The sequence below is a fragment of the Coenobita brevimanus genome, chromosome 73 (assembly GCF_032717465.1).
Source record: "Coenobita brevimanus isolate Jiangsu-jjx chromosome 73, ASM3271746v2, whole genome shotgun sequence".
Lineage (NCBI taxonomy): Eukaryota > Metazoa > Arthropoda > Malacostraca > Decapoda > Coenobitidae > Coenobita > Coenobita brevimanus.
The window spans coordinates 9360848-9384044 of record NC_137026.1 but is presented as its reverse complement, the minus strand read 5'-3'; the positions used below and the strand labels follow the sequence as shown (position 1 = coordinate 9384044).

At 41.6% G+C, this 23197-nt stretch overlaps 2 protein-coding genes across 2 annotated transcripts; both read left to right on the top strand.

Moving 5' to 3' along the window:
• The first annotated feature begins 1419 nt into the window (after positions 1–1419).
• Positions 1420–2160, top strand: LOC145407467 (facilitated trehalose transporter Tret1-like). Its single transcript, XM_080278396.1, has one exon. It carries the CDS (start codon positions 1420–1422, stop codon positions 2158–2160), a length of 741 nt encoding a protein of 246 aa, XP_080134522.1.
• Positions 2161–13821: 11661 nt separating this feature from the next.
• LOC145407466 (uncharacterized) lies at positions 13822–14550 on the top strand. Its single transcript, XM_080278395.1, has one exon. It carries the CDS (start codon positions 13822–13824, stop codon positions 14548–14550), a length of 729 nt encoding a protein of 242 aa, XP_080134521.1.
• Positions 14551–23197: the final 8647 nt, after the last annotated feature.

Here is a 23197-nt window from a genome sequence, read left to right as displayed (position 1 = left end):
TTTATGGGTCCAATGCAAATTTCAACTGCTCATTATCATTTGATGCAGGCTGGACCTGTGCCCATTTCAAATGCTCATTACCATTCGACGCCAGTTCCATCGAGCGAAACGGCCCCTGTTTTTATTTTTATAGAATGATTTCTGGGCAATAACAAAGCACTACTTGTGTTCTTGTGTATCCCTCCCATTGCAAATGCTCATTACCATTCGACGCCAGTTCCATCGAGCGAAACGGCCCCCTTCTTTTTTTTTATTTATGGAATGATTTCTGGGCAATAACAAAGTACTACTTGCGTTCTTGTGTATCCCTCCGCCGCGCTCAACTCACTCTGCACCCAGCGTCGCCCCTCTGTCCCAGTCAGTGTAAGAGCCTTGCTTAAGTGTAAGATTGTTTCCTTTCACGTTCCGTAAAATCGGCCATAATTGACCTACAGTAATTATTTATACACCAAAATGTAGCCAAATAAATTCCCCACAACTTTTTCTCAGTAACATATACCATAAAAATTATATTTCTATGAGAAAAAACTGAAAAAAATAAAAATAAATTAAGATATAATTTACATTCGGCTGATCTTTTTTACAGCACCATAAGCAAGTACATTTATTTAGCATTACTATTAAGAAAAAAAAAAAACTATCGAACCATCAGGAAGGGTGTGAGGATAATTTGTTTATGGTCAGGAACAGCGCAGTGACAGAGGGAGATCTCTCAGTGTGTGGCCTTGGGTGCCGAGGCCCGCCTCCCGAGTACTCGCTCGCGGTAGGACACAGCCTGCATCAAATGGTAACGAGAGGGTTAAAAACGAAGATCTAAACAAAGAAAAAATTAGGCATGGATTTTGCCATCTAGCTGGAAGGAATGAGTGAGTATGCAAGGAAGAGGTAGACAATAAAGATATGAATTTCAGGTGTAGAGAGAAGGCTTCAGAACTATTGGCAGGAATAGTACACTAACACGCTATATCTACAGGACTGGAAATTCCACAGAATTAGCCTGTTTATGTTTCACTGTTTACTGTTAAGCTGATATGCCGGTTTTCCCCAGGTTACAGTGGAAAAGGTTGTGATGTATTTATTGCAACACAAACCTGCTTTATTTTAATGTGGCTTTGGTGACCTATTGACAGTCCATCATCTATGTCATGCACTACTTATCAAGATCCTCTTGAATGAGGCTGATGGAACTCTCACCGTTAAACTACATAAATAGTCCACAGGGGAATGCCTAGCTATAATAGACAAAGTACATGGCTAAGTAAGAGGTGCTGTGAAGTCCCTATGCCACTTAGAAGTCAGCTATTATAGTGAGACCTTCCTGTAACTGGCTGAGAAAATACAAGCTCAAATATAGCTGTATCTTGCAGATTTTCGGTGGGAGTAGGATCGTCCATACTTGTGACTGGTGGAAGGAGCTATATGACTGAAATTGCCAGCACCAACATCCGTGGTCTTGCGCTCGCATTCTTGGATGTGATGATAGGCCTTGGGTTCGTGATGGTGGCTGGGCTGGGCATGGTTCTTCCCTGGTATCACATCAGCTTCGTCAACATTGGTGTTGTGGCCTTGTTCTGTGCTGGACTCCTGTTTGTCTTCCCAGACAGCCCGAACTACCTTGCCATCCATGGAAAGGAGGCTGAAGCTTTGTCAGTCCTTCGGCATCTGAGACCTTCCAGTGACAATGTGAATAAGGAGCTGAATCATCTGAAAAATCTAAATCAGCAGCAGGATGGAAGTTCAATATGGGCTGCTCTCCTGACTCGCGAAATCATTAAAAGACAGGTGGTTATATGTGGCCTACACGTCATTGCTGCATTTGTAGGCGTCAAGGTGTTAAGCGTGAACGTGATGAGAATGATGGTAAGCTCCGGAGTGACGCTGGACGCCAACCTGAGTTTGTTCTTAGTAATGTCAATGTTCCTGTGTGGAAGTCTGGCCATGACTGCACTGGTGGACCGACTGGGCCGCCGTTGGTGCCTCATCATCTCTCTAGCGGTGATGCTGCTGGCTTATGTTGCGCTGGGGACCATAACATACTCGATTCCACCGCCAGTCCATATGCAGCTTAACACCATCATGCCACAAGCTAACATTTCACACACTGTCTATGAAACCAATACCAGGCAAGTTGAACTTTATCAGGTAAAATCACATTGGTAGGGAGGCGGCCTGCAGTCCTAACGGAAATAGGTTCGAATCCTGGCTGGGGCAGGGAACAGTTTAAGGATTGAATTTCTTGGAAATTTGACTTTTCTGATCGACCAGATGACCCGCCGTCATGTCATAAAAGTACCCCCGCTAATAGCAGTACACCAGCCCTGTATGAGACAGCCCTAGCATGTATTCAATATGGATGGTAGGTGTTAGCGCCGAAGTGGTGACATGTGGAGACGTAGGAGGACTACTGGGCCCCAAGGAGCACTATTAGGACTTGGGAAACCTTTACCCAGAGCTGGACACGAAAAAAAAAAAGACACTTTTTTTTTTTTTTTTCTTCTTCTTTATCTCTGTCCATTTATACTAGGTTTTTCTTTAGCTTCTTGCTGGCCAGAGCATTGACTTTTTTTAATGTCGAGGACAAACTTTGCCTGTTTCACCTCTTCTACTCGTCACTTTTTTTGGTTGGCTAATACTCCTAATCTGAGAGAAACTTGGTATGTTTCTCTGCCTAACATTCCAAAATTATCTAACTCATCTACTCATCACTTTCCTCCTTTGACTAATATTCCTTAACTGAGAAAGGCCTATTATATTTATTTCCCTAATTTCTCGCATCTTCTACATACACTTCCCTCTGCTGCTGTTATTCCTATGCTGGGAGAGGCTTGGTATTTTTCTCTGCCCATACACCTACCCAGAGCTTGCAGCAGACACAGTGGAATAGTAGGCTAACTTTTGCCCTTGTCTGTAGTTCCAGGCCCCATATTCTCGTCAGATAAGGAAGTTCCCTGATACCTTTTCCTTAGCTATTTGTTTTGCTTATTTTGTTTTTCTGTCATATTTTATGTAAAATCTCCTATTACCCTCTCACTTTACATACACAACGTGCAAAAGGATATTAACCAGTCATCTAATAATAAATCGCTTACGAAGAGGTGTTATGGAGCTTCCTTAACCGACGAGAATACTGGTCCCTGTACAAAGTAAATTATCCCTTCAATCTGACAGCCTGATTATACCAATCAGCTGCTGTTTCCAAATAATGTTATTTTGGGAGAGACATTAAGTAGTGAAGGTATGTATGAACCTCCTGCCCAGCCAAACATAAATCGTGGTAGTACAGTAGTTTACACCCAAGACCATCCTCCTCGAACAGCTGCTTAGGGGTGTGTGGAGTATACCTATGTACAGTCGCCTCCACTTCCAAGTACTACAGGGGCTGGTGGGTTTGGGGTCGTGTGTGGCACCAGCAGAATTCTTTAAGTCTCATGCTTAGTCTTGTCGGTTAAGGACGCTCAGTAGCACCTCTTCCTCTGTGATTTATTTTTGGATATGGCTGGTTAATATCCTTTTGTACATTATTTATGCAGACACTGGCAATACTGGAAGGATTTATGCAACGCAGAAAAAGTGTGAATGTGGACGTGAGAGAAAGCATTAGAAGTACACTGTGGTGGTTTGGCCATGTGGAGAGGATGGAGAGCAAGAGATTATTGAGGACAGCGTATGTGAGTGAAGTGGAGGGGGAGACCGAGGATGAGTTCCGGAGATGGAATGGAGAGGTAGGTATATGAGAGACATGGGTGTGAGCTGACGGAAGGGCAGCGAAATGGCAGGGGACAGGGCGACATGGAGGCGATTTGTTTGTGGCCACCCTTTACTGGATTATGGCGTCTGGCTGTAGGTAGATGGATAAATAGACAGAAGAAGATCTAAATTTATCTAACAGTTGCAACCTCCAGACGAATTTGACTTATGAGAGGTATCAAGTTGTGAAGATATTCAGGAACGCCAGAATCTAACCTTTTCATTTCTAGGGAAACAATATATGCAAAGCTAAATAACATTAACTGAAGATACAAAAAAAGAAAAAATAATAAGTCAGTCGATGGAAGGAACTGCGTCAGTTGTAAATTACTGGGATGAAGCTCAAACCTCCACAAGATATCTAAGAGATGTAACCAGACATAAAACTATAGAAATAGTTTACGATTAAGACGCACCTCCTTGGACGGTTGTATGCGGGGGTGTGGGCTATGCCTTCCCTTCCAGACACATGGACCTGTATTCTCGTCGGTTAACGAAGCTACCTAACGCCTTTTCCTATGCGGTTTATTTTACTCAGTGCACCTTTCTGTTCGATTCGGCGATAGATAATCCCTTGTAACATCACCATACTCTGCATAAATAACGTACAGAAGGCAGCCATATCCAAAATCAAATAGCTGAGGATGAGGTGCTAGGGAGCCTCTTTGTCCGACGGACTTGGCGGAAAAGATGATCATGTTTCCGCCTAAGTGGCCTGGCACACCCGACAGGCACTGATTTAAGGTTTCATCTCTTCCTTGCTTTACTTGGCACAGCTCCGAGCCCTCTCTCTCTCTGTGGATCATTTTTCCGCCATAATGGGCAGAAAAAAATTATTTTTCCCACCTCGCACACTCGATAGGCACTACTCTAAGCCTCCTTCTCTTCCTTGCTCTCCTTGAAACAGTCTCGGGCTCCCTCTCTCTGCGTGGCCGTGGCTGGCGCTGGTCTGCTTCATGTTGCTGGCCTTCAGTTGCAACTTCGGCATCGGTTCAGTGATCTATCTTGTGACCTTCGAATATTTCCCCACCAGCATCAGGGCACAGGTACGGGTCTATTGCTTTGCTCTGTGTGTGTGTGTGTGTGTGTGTGTGTGTGTGTGTGTGTGTGTGTGTGTGTGTGTGTGTGTGTGTGTGTGTGTGTGTGTGTGTGTGTGTGTGTGTGTGTGTGAATACGAGCGTTGGAAGGAAAATCAAACAATTCTTATTTGATTTCAGTCAAATATTATTATATAAAAGGATTGGGAATAAATGAAAGATAAGACCATTCCATTTTGATAACAAGGAGTCAAAGGCCAAGGTCACATATTCCTTAGCACCTCTCAATCAGCGATTTATTTTTTGATATGGCTGGTTAATACTCTTTTGTACGTTATGTATGCCCAGCATGGAGGCATCAGAAGGATTTAGTTCACACAGAATAGGACAGTGAGGTGTAATAAGCAAAATAAATCGCTTAGGGAAAGGTGTCTGGATGCTGCCTTAGCCGACCAAAATATGGGCCAAGGTCACAGGGCACGAGGTCGTATTCTTGTCGGAATAAGGAAGCTTCCTAACAGCTTTTCCTAGGAGATTCAGTTTACTTATAACACGTATTCTCTGTTAGGTAAATCCTTCAAGCATCACCATACTCTGCATAAATAACGTACGAAAGGATATTAACCAGCCATATCCAAAAATAAGTCGCTAAGGAAGAGGTGTTAGGGAGCTTCTTAAGTTCCTACTTTCACACGTACTATATAGGGAACTGCATTTTAGGGTCCTCAATGTTATATATAATTTCTACTGTGTGTGTGTATATAACCCATCGGAGCCAAGTGTCCCGAGTACTGGACAGAACTGGGATTTTTCAAGTCTTGATAAAGTAGGGAACCCCCGGGTAGGGACCTATGAGCTTCGCGACTGTGAGCCGATAGGCGGAGGGCGGCACGCTTAGTACCCTCCCAGTGCGATGCCTAGCCCAGCACCCCTGGGGTCCAATGGGATATACATATAGCTATCGCAAATTGACTTAGGACCTCCTCCCACAAGATGTAAAAAAAAAATCATAGTACATCACAATGTTTGTTCATGATATGCTATTCATTAATATGAAATCATGCTTCCCTTGTTTTTCAGGACCACTTGGATGCGTTTTGGCATGGAATCACTTAGATCTCTAAAGTAATCTAAGGACATTTCTTTGTACCAAACATTTGTCAATTCAATCTTGAGGTTGTCCAGATTGGGTGTCTTCTTCTCTGCCATGATTTTCTTCATCTTTGTCCAGCAGTTTCCTGTCGGATTTAGATCCGGACTATTGCCAGGCTAGTCGAGGGCCTCAATCCGATTATCCTGAAGCCATTTTGTCACCTTTCTTGACTTGTGACATGGAGCTGAATCGTGCAAGAAAAAGTCACACCCATGAATGCAAAAAAATTAAACAAGTGATCTATCAGAACTCGTATGTACCGGCCACCATTCATCATCAAGTTCTTAGGAAGAAATTAGAGGCCCCCCCCCCTTCCATTTCACCTGATAAACACCCCCATACCATTACTGATTGTGGGTGCTTAACAGTCGGCACCTTGTAAGCAGGGTCATATCGACTACGTGAGGCAGGACGACGAACCTTGGCAGAACGCACCTGGAACACCTGAAATGTGCTTTCATAGGAAAACATAACTTTTCTCCACTCATCCGATGTCCAGTGTGCATACTTCTTGGCAACTGAATGCACTGCTTCTTCATGCGGTCAGTAAGAAGCAGTTTCTTGGCTACGGTGCGGCTTGGCAAACCCAGCTCCATTTGCAAGTGGTGTTGGATAGTTCGAATTGAGACGTCTTCTAACAGCTGGGGATGCATTCTCTTCATTTCTGCTGCTGTCAGTCGAGGATTCTTAATTACTTCCCTCATCAGAAGCGTATCTGTACCTCTGGAAGTCGTCCTCCTCTTTCCACCGCCATGGTACGACATCAGGTGGGAGGCCGTGCGCTGCAGCAAGAACCTTTATGACAGTCAACTTTGCATGTTCAGTACGTTCACAAATCGTGTTGATAGGGACGTTATCCTGCCTCAGTGCAATGATACGGACCCTCTCATCGCTTGAGCATTACTTTCCAGGCATGATAACTCGACTCTAGGAAAATAACAGGACAAACAGTAATGCATACTAGAGGGAAGTGCAAGCTCGGAGCAACAGGAACATATATTCCCACTCTCACTTCTGGGCAAGCATTGACGTGATGAGTGTTTCACGTGTTTCACCACCTCCCGCCAACACCAGAGGAGTTGCCAGTTACTTCTTGCCCCAAAAATTCACTTGGTAGTGATGGAAACACAAAGACAGACAACTCTCCCATAGCAATTCTGTGTGTAGGTCCTAAGGCAATTTGCGGTGGGTATATATATATATATATATATATATATATATATATATATATATATATATATATATATATATATATATATATATATATATATATATGTATATATATATGTATATATATATATATATATATATATATATATATATATATATATATATATATATATATATATATATATATATATATATATATATATATATATATATATATATATATATATATATATGTATATATATATATATATATATATATATATATATATATATATATATATATATATATATATATATATATATATATATATATATATATATATATATATATATATATATATATATATATATATATATATATATATATATATGTATATATATATATATATATATATATATATATATATATATATATATATATATATATATATATATATATATATATATATATATATGTATATATATATATATATATATATATATATATATATATATATATATACATATATATATATATATATATATATATATATATATATATATATATATATATATATATATATATATATATATATATATATATATATATATATATATAGAGAGAGAGAGAGAGAGAGATATATATATATATATAGAGAGAGAGAGAGAGAGAGAGAGAGAGAGAGAGAGAGAGAGAGAGAGAGAGAGAGAGAAAATCATCATCAGCCGTTGAGGTCCACTGCAGGACCGGCCTATCCCTACCGAAGCAGGGACGATATAGCCAATGTATTTCTACCCAGTGGCTTAGGCTGTCTGGTAGAGATTGTATGTAGGGTGAGAAGTGCTTGTGAGTGTAATTGTAGTGTTGTAGTGGCTTTCGATGTGTGTGTAGTCTGTGAACCAAGTGTAATCGCCCTGCCTACACTGGTTCAACCACAGCACCCTTTATGTCCACCAAAGCAGTCAGTGGGTCGTTGAACGTTTCCCAAAGTTTTCACAACTCTTGTAGGAGCAAACCCCCGTCCACCAGTGTGCGAGACGCACACTCTACCACTGTTCCACAGAGGCTCCATATATATATATATATATATATATATATATATATATATAAATCATCATCATCAGCCGTTGAGGTCCCTACCGAAGCAGGGATGATACAGCCAATGTATCTCTACCGGTGGCTTAGGCTGTCTGGTAGAGATTGTATGTAGGGTGAGAAGTGCTTGTGAGTGTGATTGTAGTGTTGTAGTGGCTTTGGATGTGTGTGTAGTCTGTGAACCAAGTGTAATCGGCCCGCCTTAATCCGATTGGGTGCAAGCATACTAGTATGCAACACTGGTTCAACCACAGCACTCCTGGTGTCCGCCAAGGTAGCAAGTGGCTTGGTGAACGTCCAAAGTTTTTACAACTCTGGCGGGAGGCAAACCTCCGCTCACCAGCTTGCGAAACACACACTCTACCACTGTACCACAGAGGCTCTCTCTCTCTCTCTAGATAGATAGATAGATAGATAGATAGATAGTTAGATAGATAGATAGATAGATATACAGAGAGAGAGAGAGAGAGAGAGAGAGAGAGAGAGAGATAATGTTCTTAAGATTATTATTATTATTTATATTTAGGAGTGACTGTCGAAACTCGCTGGGCTTCTTATGGACTTTATTAACTTCCTCTCCAACACACGCGGGGAGCGCGGTAGCACAGTGGTAGCGCGCTGGACTCGTAATCGGGGGATTGCGAGTTCGAGCCTCGCCCGGGCTGCCGTGCTGGGAGTGGTAGCTCGCTCCTGTAACCCTAGCGGGGCTATATAGTCCAATACAGGGCTTAGCTCGGGGGAACTCCATTTCTCCCATTTTCTCCAACACACGCCTGTTTTTAAGGCACGGGCCCGTTTGCACGACTCTCTAGCATCTCTTAATTAAGGATTTATTTTCCAAACTACTCACTAACAACCTCCTTTTGCTTCTTATGTCTTTTGAACATCAACATAGATAGCATGAATGACATACATGAACAGAGTAACGGAGCAGAATCATAATAGGTAAGGAAGAGGTGTTAGCAACCTTCTTAACTGCACCATAATACCGGCCAATAAATCACATCCCACAGTAAGGATGCATCAGCATTACTTCATTGGTAACCGTCAATAATGTGTATTTTCTGCCTCTTCCTCTTCTTCTTCACTTCCTCCTCGTCCTCCTCTTCTTTTTCTCTTCTTTCTTGTCCTCCTCTGCCTCTCCCTTTTCTCCTCGCTCTCCTCTTCCTAATCCTAATCCTTCTTCTCCTCCTCCTCCTCCTAATCCTTCTTCTCCTTCTCCTCCTCCTCCTCCTCCTCCTCCTGCCAACAGGCGTCCAGTGCGTGCATCACAGTAGGCAGTGTGGTATCCTTCCTAAGCATACAACTCTACACAACCATGGTGGACGGCTTAACACAGGCCGGCCTCTTCTTCACCTACGCAGCCGTCTCTATCGTGGGAATATTTTACGTCTGGGCCATCCTTCGCGAGACCGGCAGACACTACGTGGGATAAATCTCTAGGAAAGAGGCGTTTGGGAACCTCCTAATGTGACGAGAATACAAACCAATTAGGAGGTCCCCGTAGCGCCTCTCTCTCAGCGATTTGTTTTGGGATACGGCTAGTGAATATAAATTTGTTTGATATGCTGCGCATGGCGGTATTTGAATGAGATATTGACTTGTATTCTCTCCACTTAAGGAGGCCCCCCTAACACCTCTTCCTAAGCGATTTATTTTGGGATACGGCTAGCTCATACCAATTTGTATGTTATCTATGCTCAGCATGGCGATGTTTGAAGGATTTTTATAACTCAAAATAGGACAGTAAGGTGTAATAAGCAAAATAAATCTCTTAGGAAAAGGTGTTAGGGAGTTTAACCGACGAGAATACGGACCCTTGACTCGTATTCTCGTCGCGGAGTCTCCCTAACACCTCTTCCTCATCGATTTATTTTTTATTACTAGTTATTATCAACTTGTGTTATTTATTCTGAGTATGAAGGTACTTAAATCAGTTAATGGACAAAGATGAGGACAGTAAGGAGCAATAAACAAAATAAATCGCCTATGGAAAGGTGTTAGGGAACAAGGGAGTCTCCGAGAATGCGGGCCTTCACTGTGGATCCTTTTTGATACAGGAGGTGTCAAAAAGTTTCATAATTTTGTCCAGGTAATATCACGTCACCTTTAGATCAGAAGGAATAATTCTCTGAGTGGAATTTTTTCTGATCTTATTCTGGGTAATGAATATCTGAGTATAAATTCACAGTTTATATTCCGAGTATAAATTCTGAGTTTAGGTTCTAAGTGTAAATTGTGAGTGTAAATTCTAAGTATACATTCTAAGTATGAATTCTGATTATAAATTCTGAGGATAAATTCTAAGTATAAATTCTGAGGATAAATACGCTCATATTTATAATTCTCATGAAAATTCTTAGCAAGACTAAAGGCAGCTCTTCCTTCAGAAATTTTGAGTCTGGAAAATAGAACTTGGTATTATATTTCAATTTTTTTTTTTTTAAGTTCCTACTCACTTGTTTTTTCTAGTTCTTATGTGTTAATAATTACTGGATCATTATTTAATTTGGAATGTTCCAAAAATATAATCTATAGGTGACACAGTTTATCAATAAAATAAATAATAAGTAAATAAAAAAATAAATAAATGTGATATGGAGTCAGGATTCCGGGGTCTTCTATTGCGAATAAATAAGCGTGTGGCCCATTACCGTGGCATGCTGCTGACTGTACTCTTTTCACCTGAACTTGGCTCAGGTTTCCGTTCTGTAGCAGCTTAGTTCACGTAGCTCAGTGGCAGAAAATGACAATGCCACGGCTCTACATCATTTCCATAGAACTTCTTCGTGACTAGCATCGTCTTCAGGTGTTAATCTATTGCTGCTACTAAGCATTCAAGTTCAAGAAATTGAGATTTTAGGCCAAGTTTGAGTAAAAAGAGTATGGTTCTCCTTGTATCAAACTTTTCTCTCCCCTTCCTATCTGGACCCTACCTTACCCCATCTTTAGGAAGGAAAAAGAGGTTGAGATAATCAAGATGGCGGGAAAAAAAATATGCCCTGTAGACAGTAATACAGACGTTCTTACCTCAAACATGTTTAGCAAGCATCGCGTCCAGTCATGATATTAGTACCCTTGTAAAATATACGAGTATATTAGACCTATATATATGCAATAGGACTTTCATGGCCTATTTAATGCCACTATTTTACACACTCACAGACATTCGTTACCGCATTCACAGCATCACGGCACTTGCATGTGTTGCATGTAGGTAAGCATCTATATGTGGGAAGTATGTGATAAATAATAATATATACGTAATATATACATGTATGAAATATAACTCGCTAGGAAATAAAATAAAATCTCTTTCCTTTTTCCCAGCGAGTTATGCTTCATATTTCTGTACATATCACACATTTTTGTGAATTATTGTTCTTCATATGGAGGTATGTACTCCGTGGTTTGCCTACTACTTTAGTCAGATGAAAGCCCATCGTCCATCACCCAGTGGCAGTGGGTAGCACCAATCACTGAACCAAGCGTATCGGTGTTGTACCAAGCGCTTTCAGGTTACTATACCCGTCACCAACCAACTTGACTCATGAGTCCCACCCCCGACCCTCACCCACCGCCTGGAGTGTGGTGAAGATGGGCGGGGCCACGACTTCAGGAAGAGGGCGGGGCTTAAGAGAGGTTGGCTGACGGTGCGTGTTGGGAGTTTCATGTTTTCTACCCATCAAGGAAATTCCCTCCAGCCCCGCAGGCGAAGACAGACTTATAAGCATGATGCAACACTATGTGGGAAGTAGAAAGCCAAAAGCAGTAATATCTTAAGGTTAAAATACTTCCTAATTCCTTCTCCTTATCGATTTATTTTGCACTGTTACTGTAACACACAACGCTTTTGGAGGGTTGCACATAAATGTCTGCAATAAATCCTGGACGCAGCATGGAAGGGCAGAGAAATTCACATTGATATCTTTCACAAAATACAGCCACCATTAAGGACTCATGCCCCAGATAAGCTCCACTGGTTTCGACCCACAATAAGAATGTCAGACCATTGATTACCAAGGCTGGTTTTGTATGTACCTTTAACTAAGGGGAGAAGACCAGTAGACCCTCTTGAGGAGGTATGGCATTCGACCTACAGTCATTGAACACTTGACAGCAACCCAGTCATTATGGTGCTCAAGCTGATCTACACACACAGTACACCTTGAAGACCTACTAACCAGGATGGAAGAGGGAAAACGCTCCTCACATCCTGGACACAATGCAAGTGTTAAGGGAGTGCACTGGTAGGGTTCAAATGGACTAGAACCCCTGCCCCTTTGCCTCCTCTTAGAATGATTCTCTCTCTCTCTCTCTCTCTCCCTCTCTCTCTCTCTCTCTCTCTCTCTCTCTCTCTCTCTCTCTCTCTCTCTCTCTCTCTCTCGGCATAGTGTGTGGTGACCTGGCAGGCGTCCCACCCCACAGAGACCAAACCCTTGCCACGTGTGTAACGTCCATGACCTCGGTATATACTGTACAACTACTCGCAGTGGTATTGGCATCAGTGTACATAATTCCTTCATCACCCTGTCATCAGTTGGCTTTACTGGAGCAGCGTCGTCATTAACTATGATGGACAGCCTTTAGCAATTTTCACAGCTGGAGCAAATCGATCGTTTGTTGGAAGCAGGGGCGTAGCCAGGATTTTGTTTTGTGTGTGGCGGGGGGGTGAACTTTGGGTGTCATTACTCCTGACATACAGCTGCTTGGAAAATATCACAATAGTATATAGATTAATTTTAAAAATGCATCGTGTTTAAATAGAAAGTAATTCAGGAAAAGTAAACAATACATGAGTGAATAAATGAGGATATATATATACTTGTACATGACTTCCCTCACTTCAGCTTATTCTGTTAGCAATGAAGGGGTGGGGGGTAGGCCTTGGGTTCCCTCATCTTTAGCTGCGCGTTTGGCTAACAGATCATTAAACCGGGAAGAGTTGCTGTTTGGAGGTTTGCACGAAGAAGTCCTCGTGGATGGAAACAGAGGGTGAGATTATGCGTTCAGTGGCATTACCCCTAGATAATGAATGAGCGTTTACATCAGGATTTACTGAATATTCTTTGTATGTGTTAGTCTACACGTGGTGTAAGTTAGTCCCGAAACTTGACTCTTATAAAAGCAAATTATTATTGTTACCCATTAATTGATTAAAGAAAACAGATTTTTGAATTAGAGAAAAATTTCAGTGGCACATAATTATTAGGGAGTGACTATTATCACCGCACAGTGATATTAAAGATGACGTTATTATCACAGCGCGGTGATATTGCTGGTAACGTTATTATCACGGTGTACGGACATTGGCTAAGTGTTCTGAGAGTAGTGAAGGGGGATTGGGAGGGAGGGATATCAGGAGCTTTGTTTATCACTGGTAGTAGTTAGAGGCCAGTGAAGGGGGAGTAGGGAGGGAGGTGGTGAGAGGGTAAGGAGGGGAAGTATTGAGGGAGGGATTTCAGGAGCTTTGTTTATCACTCAGACAAGTAGTTACAACATTAGGGTAGTGAAGGGGGATTAGGAAGGGAGGTGCGGGGACGTGTTTTGTAAACAGTCGCCTCCACTCCCGCCACCGCAGTATAGTCTGGCGTTCGACTCGATAGTATCAGTGACCTGCTGACCTCAGCCAAGGCAACATGGAGGAAGACAATTACGCAGAAGATCCAGATTATCCAAACGACATGGAGTTACACACGTCAGCAGAACCACAGGAATATCCAGCTAGTTCATCTGCTGACTACGGGCAAGACGACATACAGGCAGACACATGTACCGGTACAGACACAACATCTGTCTTCAGGGATATTTTCTCCACTGACACGTTTAACTCTTTTGTAGAATTTGACTACTTTTTCAAGAAATATCAGAATCACACAGGGTCCGTGTTTCGAGTGAAGTCTTCTAGCTCCGTTATCAGTGAAAATAAGCGTCGTCAGCAGCAAATCCCTGTCGAACTGAAGTACGGCTCTGTTTCATTCGTGTGTGTACACTACGGCAGTCCGAAACGGAAAGGACTGGGTATAAGACAAAAACAGCGATATCTTCCATGTGGCTGTAATGTGTTGGTGGCACTAACAGCAAGAAAAAATAAGCTGGTTATCACAAAGACGTATCTGCAGCATAATCATGAGGTCAGTGTAGCTTTACAGCCCTTCTATAGCCAGAAACGCAGACTGACAAGTTCGGAGATGGGAGACGCAGAGGATGTAGTGAAACTTAACCCAGACAACAAGCAATTAAAATCCTTCCTCCAGGGTAAATACCATAAAGCAGTAACCATGCAAGATGTACGAAATTTGAAGCGGAAAGTGCAAAGTGAGGATGGAATGTCAGACATCGGTAAGTTGGACAGAAAAAGTGGATGAAATTGTGGATGCAGGAAAAGGAAAGGTAGATATATCAGTGGATGAAAGTAGGGCCATCCAAATGATTGCATTTGCTACTAATGAGATGATAAGCATGTACTGTAAATATCCAGGAAATAATTTTCATGGATGGAACTTACAAAATTAACAGATATAATTATCCGCTCTATATGATTCTTGTCCAAGACAACCTAGGTCGTGGCAGGGGCTGTCTTTTACGCATTTGTAAGGAGTGAAACAGCAGACATAATGCGGGAGGTAATGTCATCATTTTGTAGGATGATGGAGAATGTAAACCAGACCAAGACAGTTATGACTGACAAGGACCAGAACGAAATTCAAGCAGTCCGTGCCTTACTTCCGAAAGCAGACTTGTTACTTTGCAAATTTCATGTCCTGAAATATTTCAAGAAAAAGGTGTCTGAACTTGTGCTTCCTGTCACTAAAAAGAACGAAATTTTTGGTACTCTGAAACAACTTGTCTATGCCCATAATGAAAATTCCTTTCGGTCTACCTTGTCTGTGTTACAACAGCAAGATTCCAGTATGTTTCAATATATATGTACAAACTGGATAAACTGTAAAGATATGTGGGCCACATACCTACGGTCTGCTAAGTTAACATTTGGAAATGACACTAACAACCACATTGGAGCAGAAAACGGTAAACTAAAGCACTTCCTAACATCGACTACATCGATGTCTGAGTGCATACGTAAAATTATGCTTCATAATTCCATCTTAAATGATGAGCCAGCCTACAAGCAGTTGTTGCAGACATGTACATCCGTTGAATATGGAGTTCATGATGTTCTATTGAACAAATTATACAGACAGTTCACGGAACATGCAGTTAAACTCATGATGAAACACCATAAGTTATCCAAGCCCTCAGATTCTTTATCGATCACATTAGATTCGCCTGGCCTCTTTGTTGTGAAAATAGGGTCTACTGACCAAAAAGTAATGAGAAAGGGTGAATCTGGTGCTGAACTCAGCTGCTCATGCACTTTTTATAGTCAATATTTCTTGCCATGTAATCACATTATTGCCGTTGTAAGACAAGAGAATATTGATGTTTCAACTATCAGCATGCAGTCCCGATGGCGGAAGGGGAATACACTGATTCCTGCAGTGGCTTTAGAACCCAAGACCTCCATCATGCACATTACACGACCCCAGTGTCCAATGACCCCTGCCCAAAAATTCCGAGAGAGTCAAGAGACAATGCAGCGCCTCACAGCAGTGCTAACTAATAGTGGAACTGAAGTGTACAAAGCACGACTTGATATGCTGAAACGTATTCTTACATGCTGGGAACAGGGTAATGATTACCAGTATGCTGCTAGTCCACAGATGTCAAGCACATCAGCTTCACCGATGTTACACACACCAGCTTCATCGTTGTCACACACACCAGCTTCATCGTTGTCACACACGCCAGCTTCACCGACGTCACACACACCAGCTTCATCGACGTCACACACACCAGCTTCATCGTTGTCACACACACCAGCTTCATCGACGTCACACACACCAGCTTCATCGTTGTCACACACACCAGCTTCACCGACGTCACACACACCAGCTTCATCGACGTCACACATACCAGCTTCACCAATCACAACAGCAGATTCACAAAGACTACAGTTAATGAATGCTCATCTTCCTACGGTAAAAATGAGGGGTCGTCCTAAAGAGTCAAAGGTATTAGGACGATTTAATCATTCTAAAGTTGCTAAAGCTGGAGTCAAACGGAAAACAAGTAAGCAGTCCACAAAAGGAAGCAAGAAAGCGATAATTAATAGTGATTCAAATGATGCGTAATGTTCTGTATACCACTGCCACTAAGACTGTTTAAAACTAGTACTGTTTAAATCTTACTGTGGCCTAATATTCAGTATGGAATATGGAATAAATGTATTTTCATAAAATACTTTTTGATTTTAATATGTAATAAATGTATTTTTATTAAATATCTTTTGATTTTAATATGGAATAACTGTATTTTTATTAATACCTTTTAACATCCTATGATGGCAATTGATAAGTAACCATAAATTATTTCAGATTCTCGGTTAAAATACCGAAAAACGTATGATCACCGACCGGTGATAATAAAGCCATTGTTCTTTTCACTGTGCGGTGACTATAATGGGATCAGTAATATCACTGTACGGTGATAATACACACAGCCTAATTATTATTTGAAGCAATCACAGTATTTGGAGCTGATCCTTGAAATTAATGTGAAACAAGGGCACCTCAACTATTATCCGTTTTTTAAATTTACTCTAGTGTGTTCATGAAAGAATGAAGCGACATAAACTGGACTCAATCACCGATTCCTGACAATGGGTAATATTTGATGGAATGCAGTGCTACAGAAATGAGATGTTGGGCAGGTCTGGTATGACTAGAATGACCTGGAAAGACATGGATTGACCTGGGAAGACCTGGAATGACCTGGAAAGACCTGGAATGACCTGAGAAGACCTGGAATGTAGTTTATGTCCTTGCACAATATTAACATACTCCACTGGAATTTAGCAAACTGCACAAAATAAATAAATATATAAATAAATAAGTTCTCACCTGTGTCGTTACCTCGTTATGGGATGGGGATATTCAGGAAGGTCGGTAGGAAGGTCAATATAAAGGTAGGTAGGAAGGTAGTCAGGAAGATGGGGAGGTAGGTAGTTAGGTAGTCAGGAAGATAGGAAGGTAGGTAGGGAGGGAAATACAAAGGGAGGTAGGCAGGGACTAGGGAGGTAGGTAGGAACTTTGGCAGGGAGGTTAAATGGAAGGCAGGTAAGGAGACAAGCAGGTAGGGAGGTGGTAGGTAGCCAGGGAGGTGGGTAGGGAGGTAGGCACTGAGGGTACTTTAGGAAGAAAGGTAAATCTTACGTGGGGAGGTAAGTATGCAGGTAGGAAAGTAGGTAGGTAAGCATGTACAGTAAGTAGACAGGCACGAAATGAAGGAGGTAGGTAGAGTAAGTAGACATGTAGGGAAGATCAACAGGAAGAAGTACTGTACACGTCCCAAAGACTTATTACTTTATCCCTCAGGAAGAAGGAACTTGAATTTAGCTCTCTGTTTTCTTGTTTTTGTTTTTCTTGAGGGAGTGAATCTTACTGACTTCTGGCCTTTGGTTCCTTCTTCCTTGCATTAAAAAGAAATGGCCTAACGTGGTGGCAAAGCATGAGATCAGCCAATAACGATGAATCCGCTGCGCACTCCACTTCGTTTTCATGCGTGGCAACTCACAGTTAATCATTACAGTACTAAGGGAATACTCTATCAGTCTATCTATGTATCTCTCTATCTATGTATCTATGTCTATCTATTTGTGCATTTATTTATCTATCATCTATCTATCTGTCTGTCTATCTATCAATAACCACATGCCTTTATCCTGGAAGGGGTGGCCATAAAAAAAATCGCCCCGTTAGCCAGTCGGCGCCATCAGGCTGCCCGTCGGTCAACAACACTCTGATTCACATTTCTCCGTCCCATTCCTCCTCCTCGTCCTCGGTCTTCTTAACCTCCCCCCCTCCTCCAATTCTCCTCCACGTCACCCACAAATGTTCTAGTCAGTCTCATTCTCCTTTCCCTCCAGAGGACCCCGTCTCAAGGTGATTATAGCATCATACAGCACAAGCACATCAACAATACAATGTTCCCTAACCTTCTCATTTATCCGTCTGTCTCTCCATGTAACCCCACACGCTCAGCTCAGGTAACTCATTTCTTCTCCTCTCACACTTGCCTTGTGGCCTAACAGATGCAAAGCTGTCTTGTACTGACGCCTTTGCCCCCACGCTCACCTCCCGTCTTTGTCACCCTTACTGTACAGCTTTGTTTGTGGGAAGTATATGACACAGAATACAATTATGTACTATAGCATTTATGTTTATATGGTTATTTGTTAATATATATATATATATATATATATATATATATATATATATATATATATATATATATATATATATATATATACTGTATATAGCGGGATTAAGCAACGAAGCTACATCGAGGGGTTCAGATCACTGTTTCATTGGCGGATCCAGGAAAACTTCTAAGATGTCCATATCACTTTCCAGATTAATAAGGGATTGGTATCTTCCTTTCTCTCAGCCAGATTAGTAACGCTTGTCCACCAAGGATGGTTTGCATGTCATGTGTATGAGAGAAATAGACGTAATAACCAGTGAAAGTTGCAGCCTGTGTATGTAAAGCACTGTATGTTAAACATCAACGTGACAAAGCAGAGATGTTGCCTGGGCTGTATGGCAACACCCCTGGATCCGTCCATATGTTTACTTCTGCTCACGGAAATTCGAGGGTTCGTGAATTTCGAATCCATGACAAAAATAGCTATTGTTTTGGAAATAATATAAATATGTAAATATTTGTAAATATGTTTGGGGTAATTTTGGCCCTGATATGAATTAAGTCTGATTACGAAACTTTTGTTTTCATAATTATGAATACATAAATACTGAACTGATATACACAAAACGTTTCAGAGCATTTATGAACCAATGAGCTGAGAAGTGACCGAAAACGGATTAGCGCTGATGCCGATATGCAGGCGAGCAGTAAACACTACAGCAAAGTGATATATATAAGAATACGTGCAGCGTGATAATAGACAGATAGATAGATAGATACTGATTGCAAGTTTTAAAATACAATACTTGACAATGCGTGCAAACAAAATCATCAAAGTTATACTACAGAACACATTTAAAGTGATCATGTATAATGTTTTACTTGCTTAGAAATTACATATGGCAAGGTAAAAACAGGACAGTTAACACTGAAGCAGAAATACTCGTAATACTAAGGGCCTTGCTACAAACTGCAACTACTGGAAGTTATACGCGGCCTCGCTGATTCAAAGGTAATTACCCAAATGTAGTCTGATCCTGATCAGTGAATGACAATTTTTAGGGTTACTTTAGAGTTGCCTTTAGTTAACGGTTATTTATATTTAAGGGTTACTCTAGGGTCACTTTAGGGTTGCTTTAGGGTTACTTTTACGTTAAGATATTGTCCAGTGAATAGCAATATTTATGGCTACTTTAAGATTGGCTTTGAAAACTTACTGAATGATATGTGAGCAAATGACCATCCCATAATTACATGTTAATGAGCGAGATAAATCTTAGTTTAACGAAGGTGATTTATATGTTTCAGCCAGTGATTTATTAAGCTTACACACATGAAAAGGTAATTGCACGAAGCCTCAGTGTGGTGAGGATGTGACACACCTATTCAGTACTTACTTAAACCCAGAATATTTCTGTCCATAGTATATTTTACTTCTTGTGGGAGAATATTGCCAACGAAGAGGGCAGTCGAGACGTAATTTTCCAAATCGTTGCCAAATTCCTCTGTCTGTCTGTCTGTGTGTGTGTGTGTGTGTGTCTCTCTCTCTCTCTCTCTCTCTCTCTCTCTCTCTCTCTCACGACATATGTTTCGTATCCTACCCTGAGCAGAGACTTGCTAACTCGTTCCCTTAAGGCCATCAGTCCTCCCGTGTCCCATCCACCATCACTTGTCACCACTTCATCGCCAATACTCACCGTCCTTATTAAACAGGACACTCAATGTAAATGTTTGTCTGTGTCTGAATGTCTGTTCATGTCTGTCTGTTTGTGTTTGACTTTCTGTTTATGTTTGTCTGTTGATCTGTCTTTCTTTTTCTATGTCTGTCTCATTGTGTGTGTTTTTCAATGTCTGTCTATCTGTCTGTCTCTTTGTGTGTGTTTTTCAATGTCTGTCTATCTGTCTGTCTCATTGTGTGTGTTTTTCAATGTCTGTCTATCTGTCTGTCTCATTGTGTGTGTTTTTCAATGTCTGTCTATCTGTCTGTCTCATTGTGTGTGTCTGTGTCAGTCACTGTATGTCCGTCTATATCATTCTCTTTGTTTCAGTTTGTCTTTTTGTCTGCCTGTCTATCTGTCTGCCTGTCATTCTGTCTACCTGTCTGTCTGTCTGTCTATCTATCAGCTTGTCTGTCTGTCTGTCTGTCTATCTGTCTCTGTCTCTCTCTCTCTCTCTCTCTCTCTCTCTCTCTCTCTCTCTCTCTCTCGCATCCCAGCCATTCACTTACACTCTCCTTGTCTGTCTGTCTCTCTCTCATTCCAGTCATTCACTTGCACTCTCCTTGTCTGTCTGTCTGTCTGTCTGTGTCATAAACCACCACTTTTTCCCACGCACCAGTACTGACATATACTCGCCAAATAAATGAATATCAAACCGATGGATAAGATAAATAATAATAAATAAAACTAGAATGCATAACAGGGGCGGGACAACCAGTGCTGGAAGCCTGAAATCATGAACTACCTGGCTTCAAATCTTTCTTTTGATTGGTAATGGATTTTGCGTGTTAAATTTGTACGTGTTGTGGCGTTGGTGGCGATTGTGGTGAAAGTGGTGGTGGTGATAGTGGTGGTGGTATTAGTAGTAGTGGTTGTGTTAGTGGTGATGGTGATTTTAGTGATGGTGGTGGTGATGGTGGTGGAAATGATAATGGTATTGTGGTGACGGTGGTTGTGGTGGTCGTTATCATTGTGGTTATATGGGTGTTTTTGATGATGGTGGTGATGGTGGTAGAGATGGTATGGTAATTGTGATGGTGGTGGTTGTGATGGTGATGATGGTGCCGGTGCTCTTATTGTGCCTGCGGGTATATTACACTTAAGCTGTGTTAGGTTAGGTTAAGTTAGATTAAGTTAGGTAAGGCAAAGTACCCGAGAGACTAGTCAGGCGAGACAGAAATGACCCTCAAAACTTAATGATTTATAATGCCATATAGTGTAAGGCATAATTACTAGGGATAATGAGAGATGAGTGTATTAGGTCATAATTAGAGTTTCAGGTGAAGGTGGGGAAATAATCAGCATCAGAATCACGTCAGGTCAGCATTAGAATCACGTTAGGTCAGCATTAGAATCACGTTAGGTCAGCATTAGAATCACGTCAGGTCAGCATTAGAATCACGCCAGGTCAGCATTAGAATCACGCCAGGTCAGCATTAGAATCACGTAAGGTCAGCAAGAGAATCACGATAAGTCAGCATCAGAATCACGTTAGGTCAGCATCAGAATCACATCAGGTCAGCATCAGAATCACGTCAGGTAAGCATTAGAATCACGTTAGGTCAGCATTAGAATCACATTAGGTCAGCATTAGAATCACATTAGGTCAGCATTAGAATCACATCAGGTCAGCGTTAGAATCGAATTATGTCATGTAATATTTTTTTATCATAGACATTAGAGCTGTCCATTGTGGTGCTGATAGTAGTGGTAGTAGTGGTGGTGGTGGTAGTGGTGGTTGTATTGGTGGGGGGGTGGTAGTGGTGGTTGTATTGGTGGGGGGGTGGTAGTGGTGGTTGTATTGGTGGTGGTTGTGGTGGTTGTATTGGTGGTGGTTGTGGTGGTGGTTGTGGTGGTGGTGGTTGTATTGGTGGTGGTGGTGGTGGTGGTAATGGTATATTCGTGCCAAAAACTACCCTGCAGTTATTTGAGTGCCTGCAACACCGTAAGTACAATTCAAGCCGGCTGGCCATAAATACTGGTGTGGACATCTCATACCAGTTCAGGAACATCCCTCAGCTATACCACCCACCACAGGAGAGCTGAAGCCTCGTCCCAGAACACCGATATACCATGTGGTTGTGACTGCAAGAATAAATGTTTTTGGCAATGTGAATTCTTCCTTGCACATTTCCTACCTTAGCAGCCATAAATATTTTTTTCTCTAAGGAAGATTTGGGGATATGTGTATCTTTCTATCTTTTTCTTTTGTATCTATCTATCTGTCTATCTGTCTGTCTGTTGGTCCTTCTCTCTATTCATCTGGGTTTGTAGGTATGTATATAGGTATATATGTTGAGAATATGAGGAGATTTACACTGTGGGGGTTTGGAGATGGGACGAGAATGGAGAATGAAAGACTGACTAAGAGGGTGTATGTAGGTGAGGGTGGAGGGAGGGAGAGGGAGGGGTAGACCGAGGATGAGGTGGAGGGATGGAGTTGAGAGGTATATGAGGGAGGGGGGGTGAGTTGGGGAGAGGGTAGTCAAATGGTGGGTGACAGCGACTTGGAGGCGTTTTGTCTGCGGCTACCCTTTGCGGGATTAGGACGTCGGGCTATAGATAGATAGATGTATATATGTATATCTATCTATCTGTCTATCTACATATCTATATACTGACCATTTGCCAACGACTGCTCTCTCTCTCTCTCTCTCTCTCTCTCTCTCTCTCTCTCTCTCTCTCTCTCTCTCTCTCTCTCTCTCTCTCTCTCTCTCTCATCGCACCCTTACATCCATTCCCCGTACCAACATATCAACGAACAAACACACCACACCATGAGGACATCATCCAGCCCCTTACGCCTTTCTTTTATTTTGTTTTATTACTCCTTACTGTCCACCTCTGTCACGTAAATCCTTCCAATACAGCCAATTTAGGAGTAAAAACAGTATAATCTGATTAATTTCCTCTGACAAAGATCCCTAACTTCTTCCTGCTCAAGTTAGTGGCCAGATGAAGTCAGATGGGAGGACATGTTGAAACCTGTAACCAAGGAGAATCATTCCATACCTTATATCTGTAACTACGG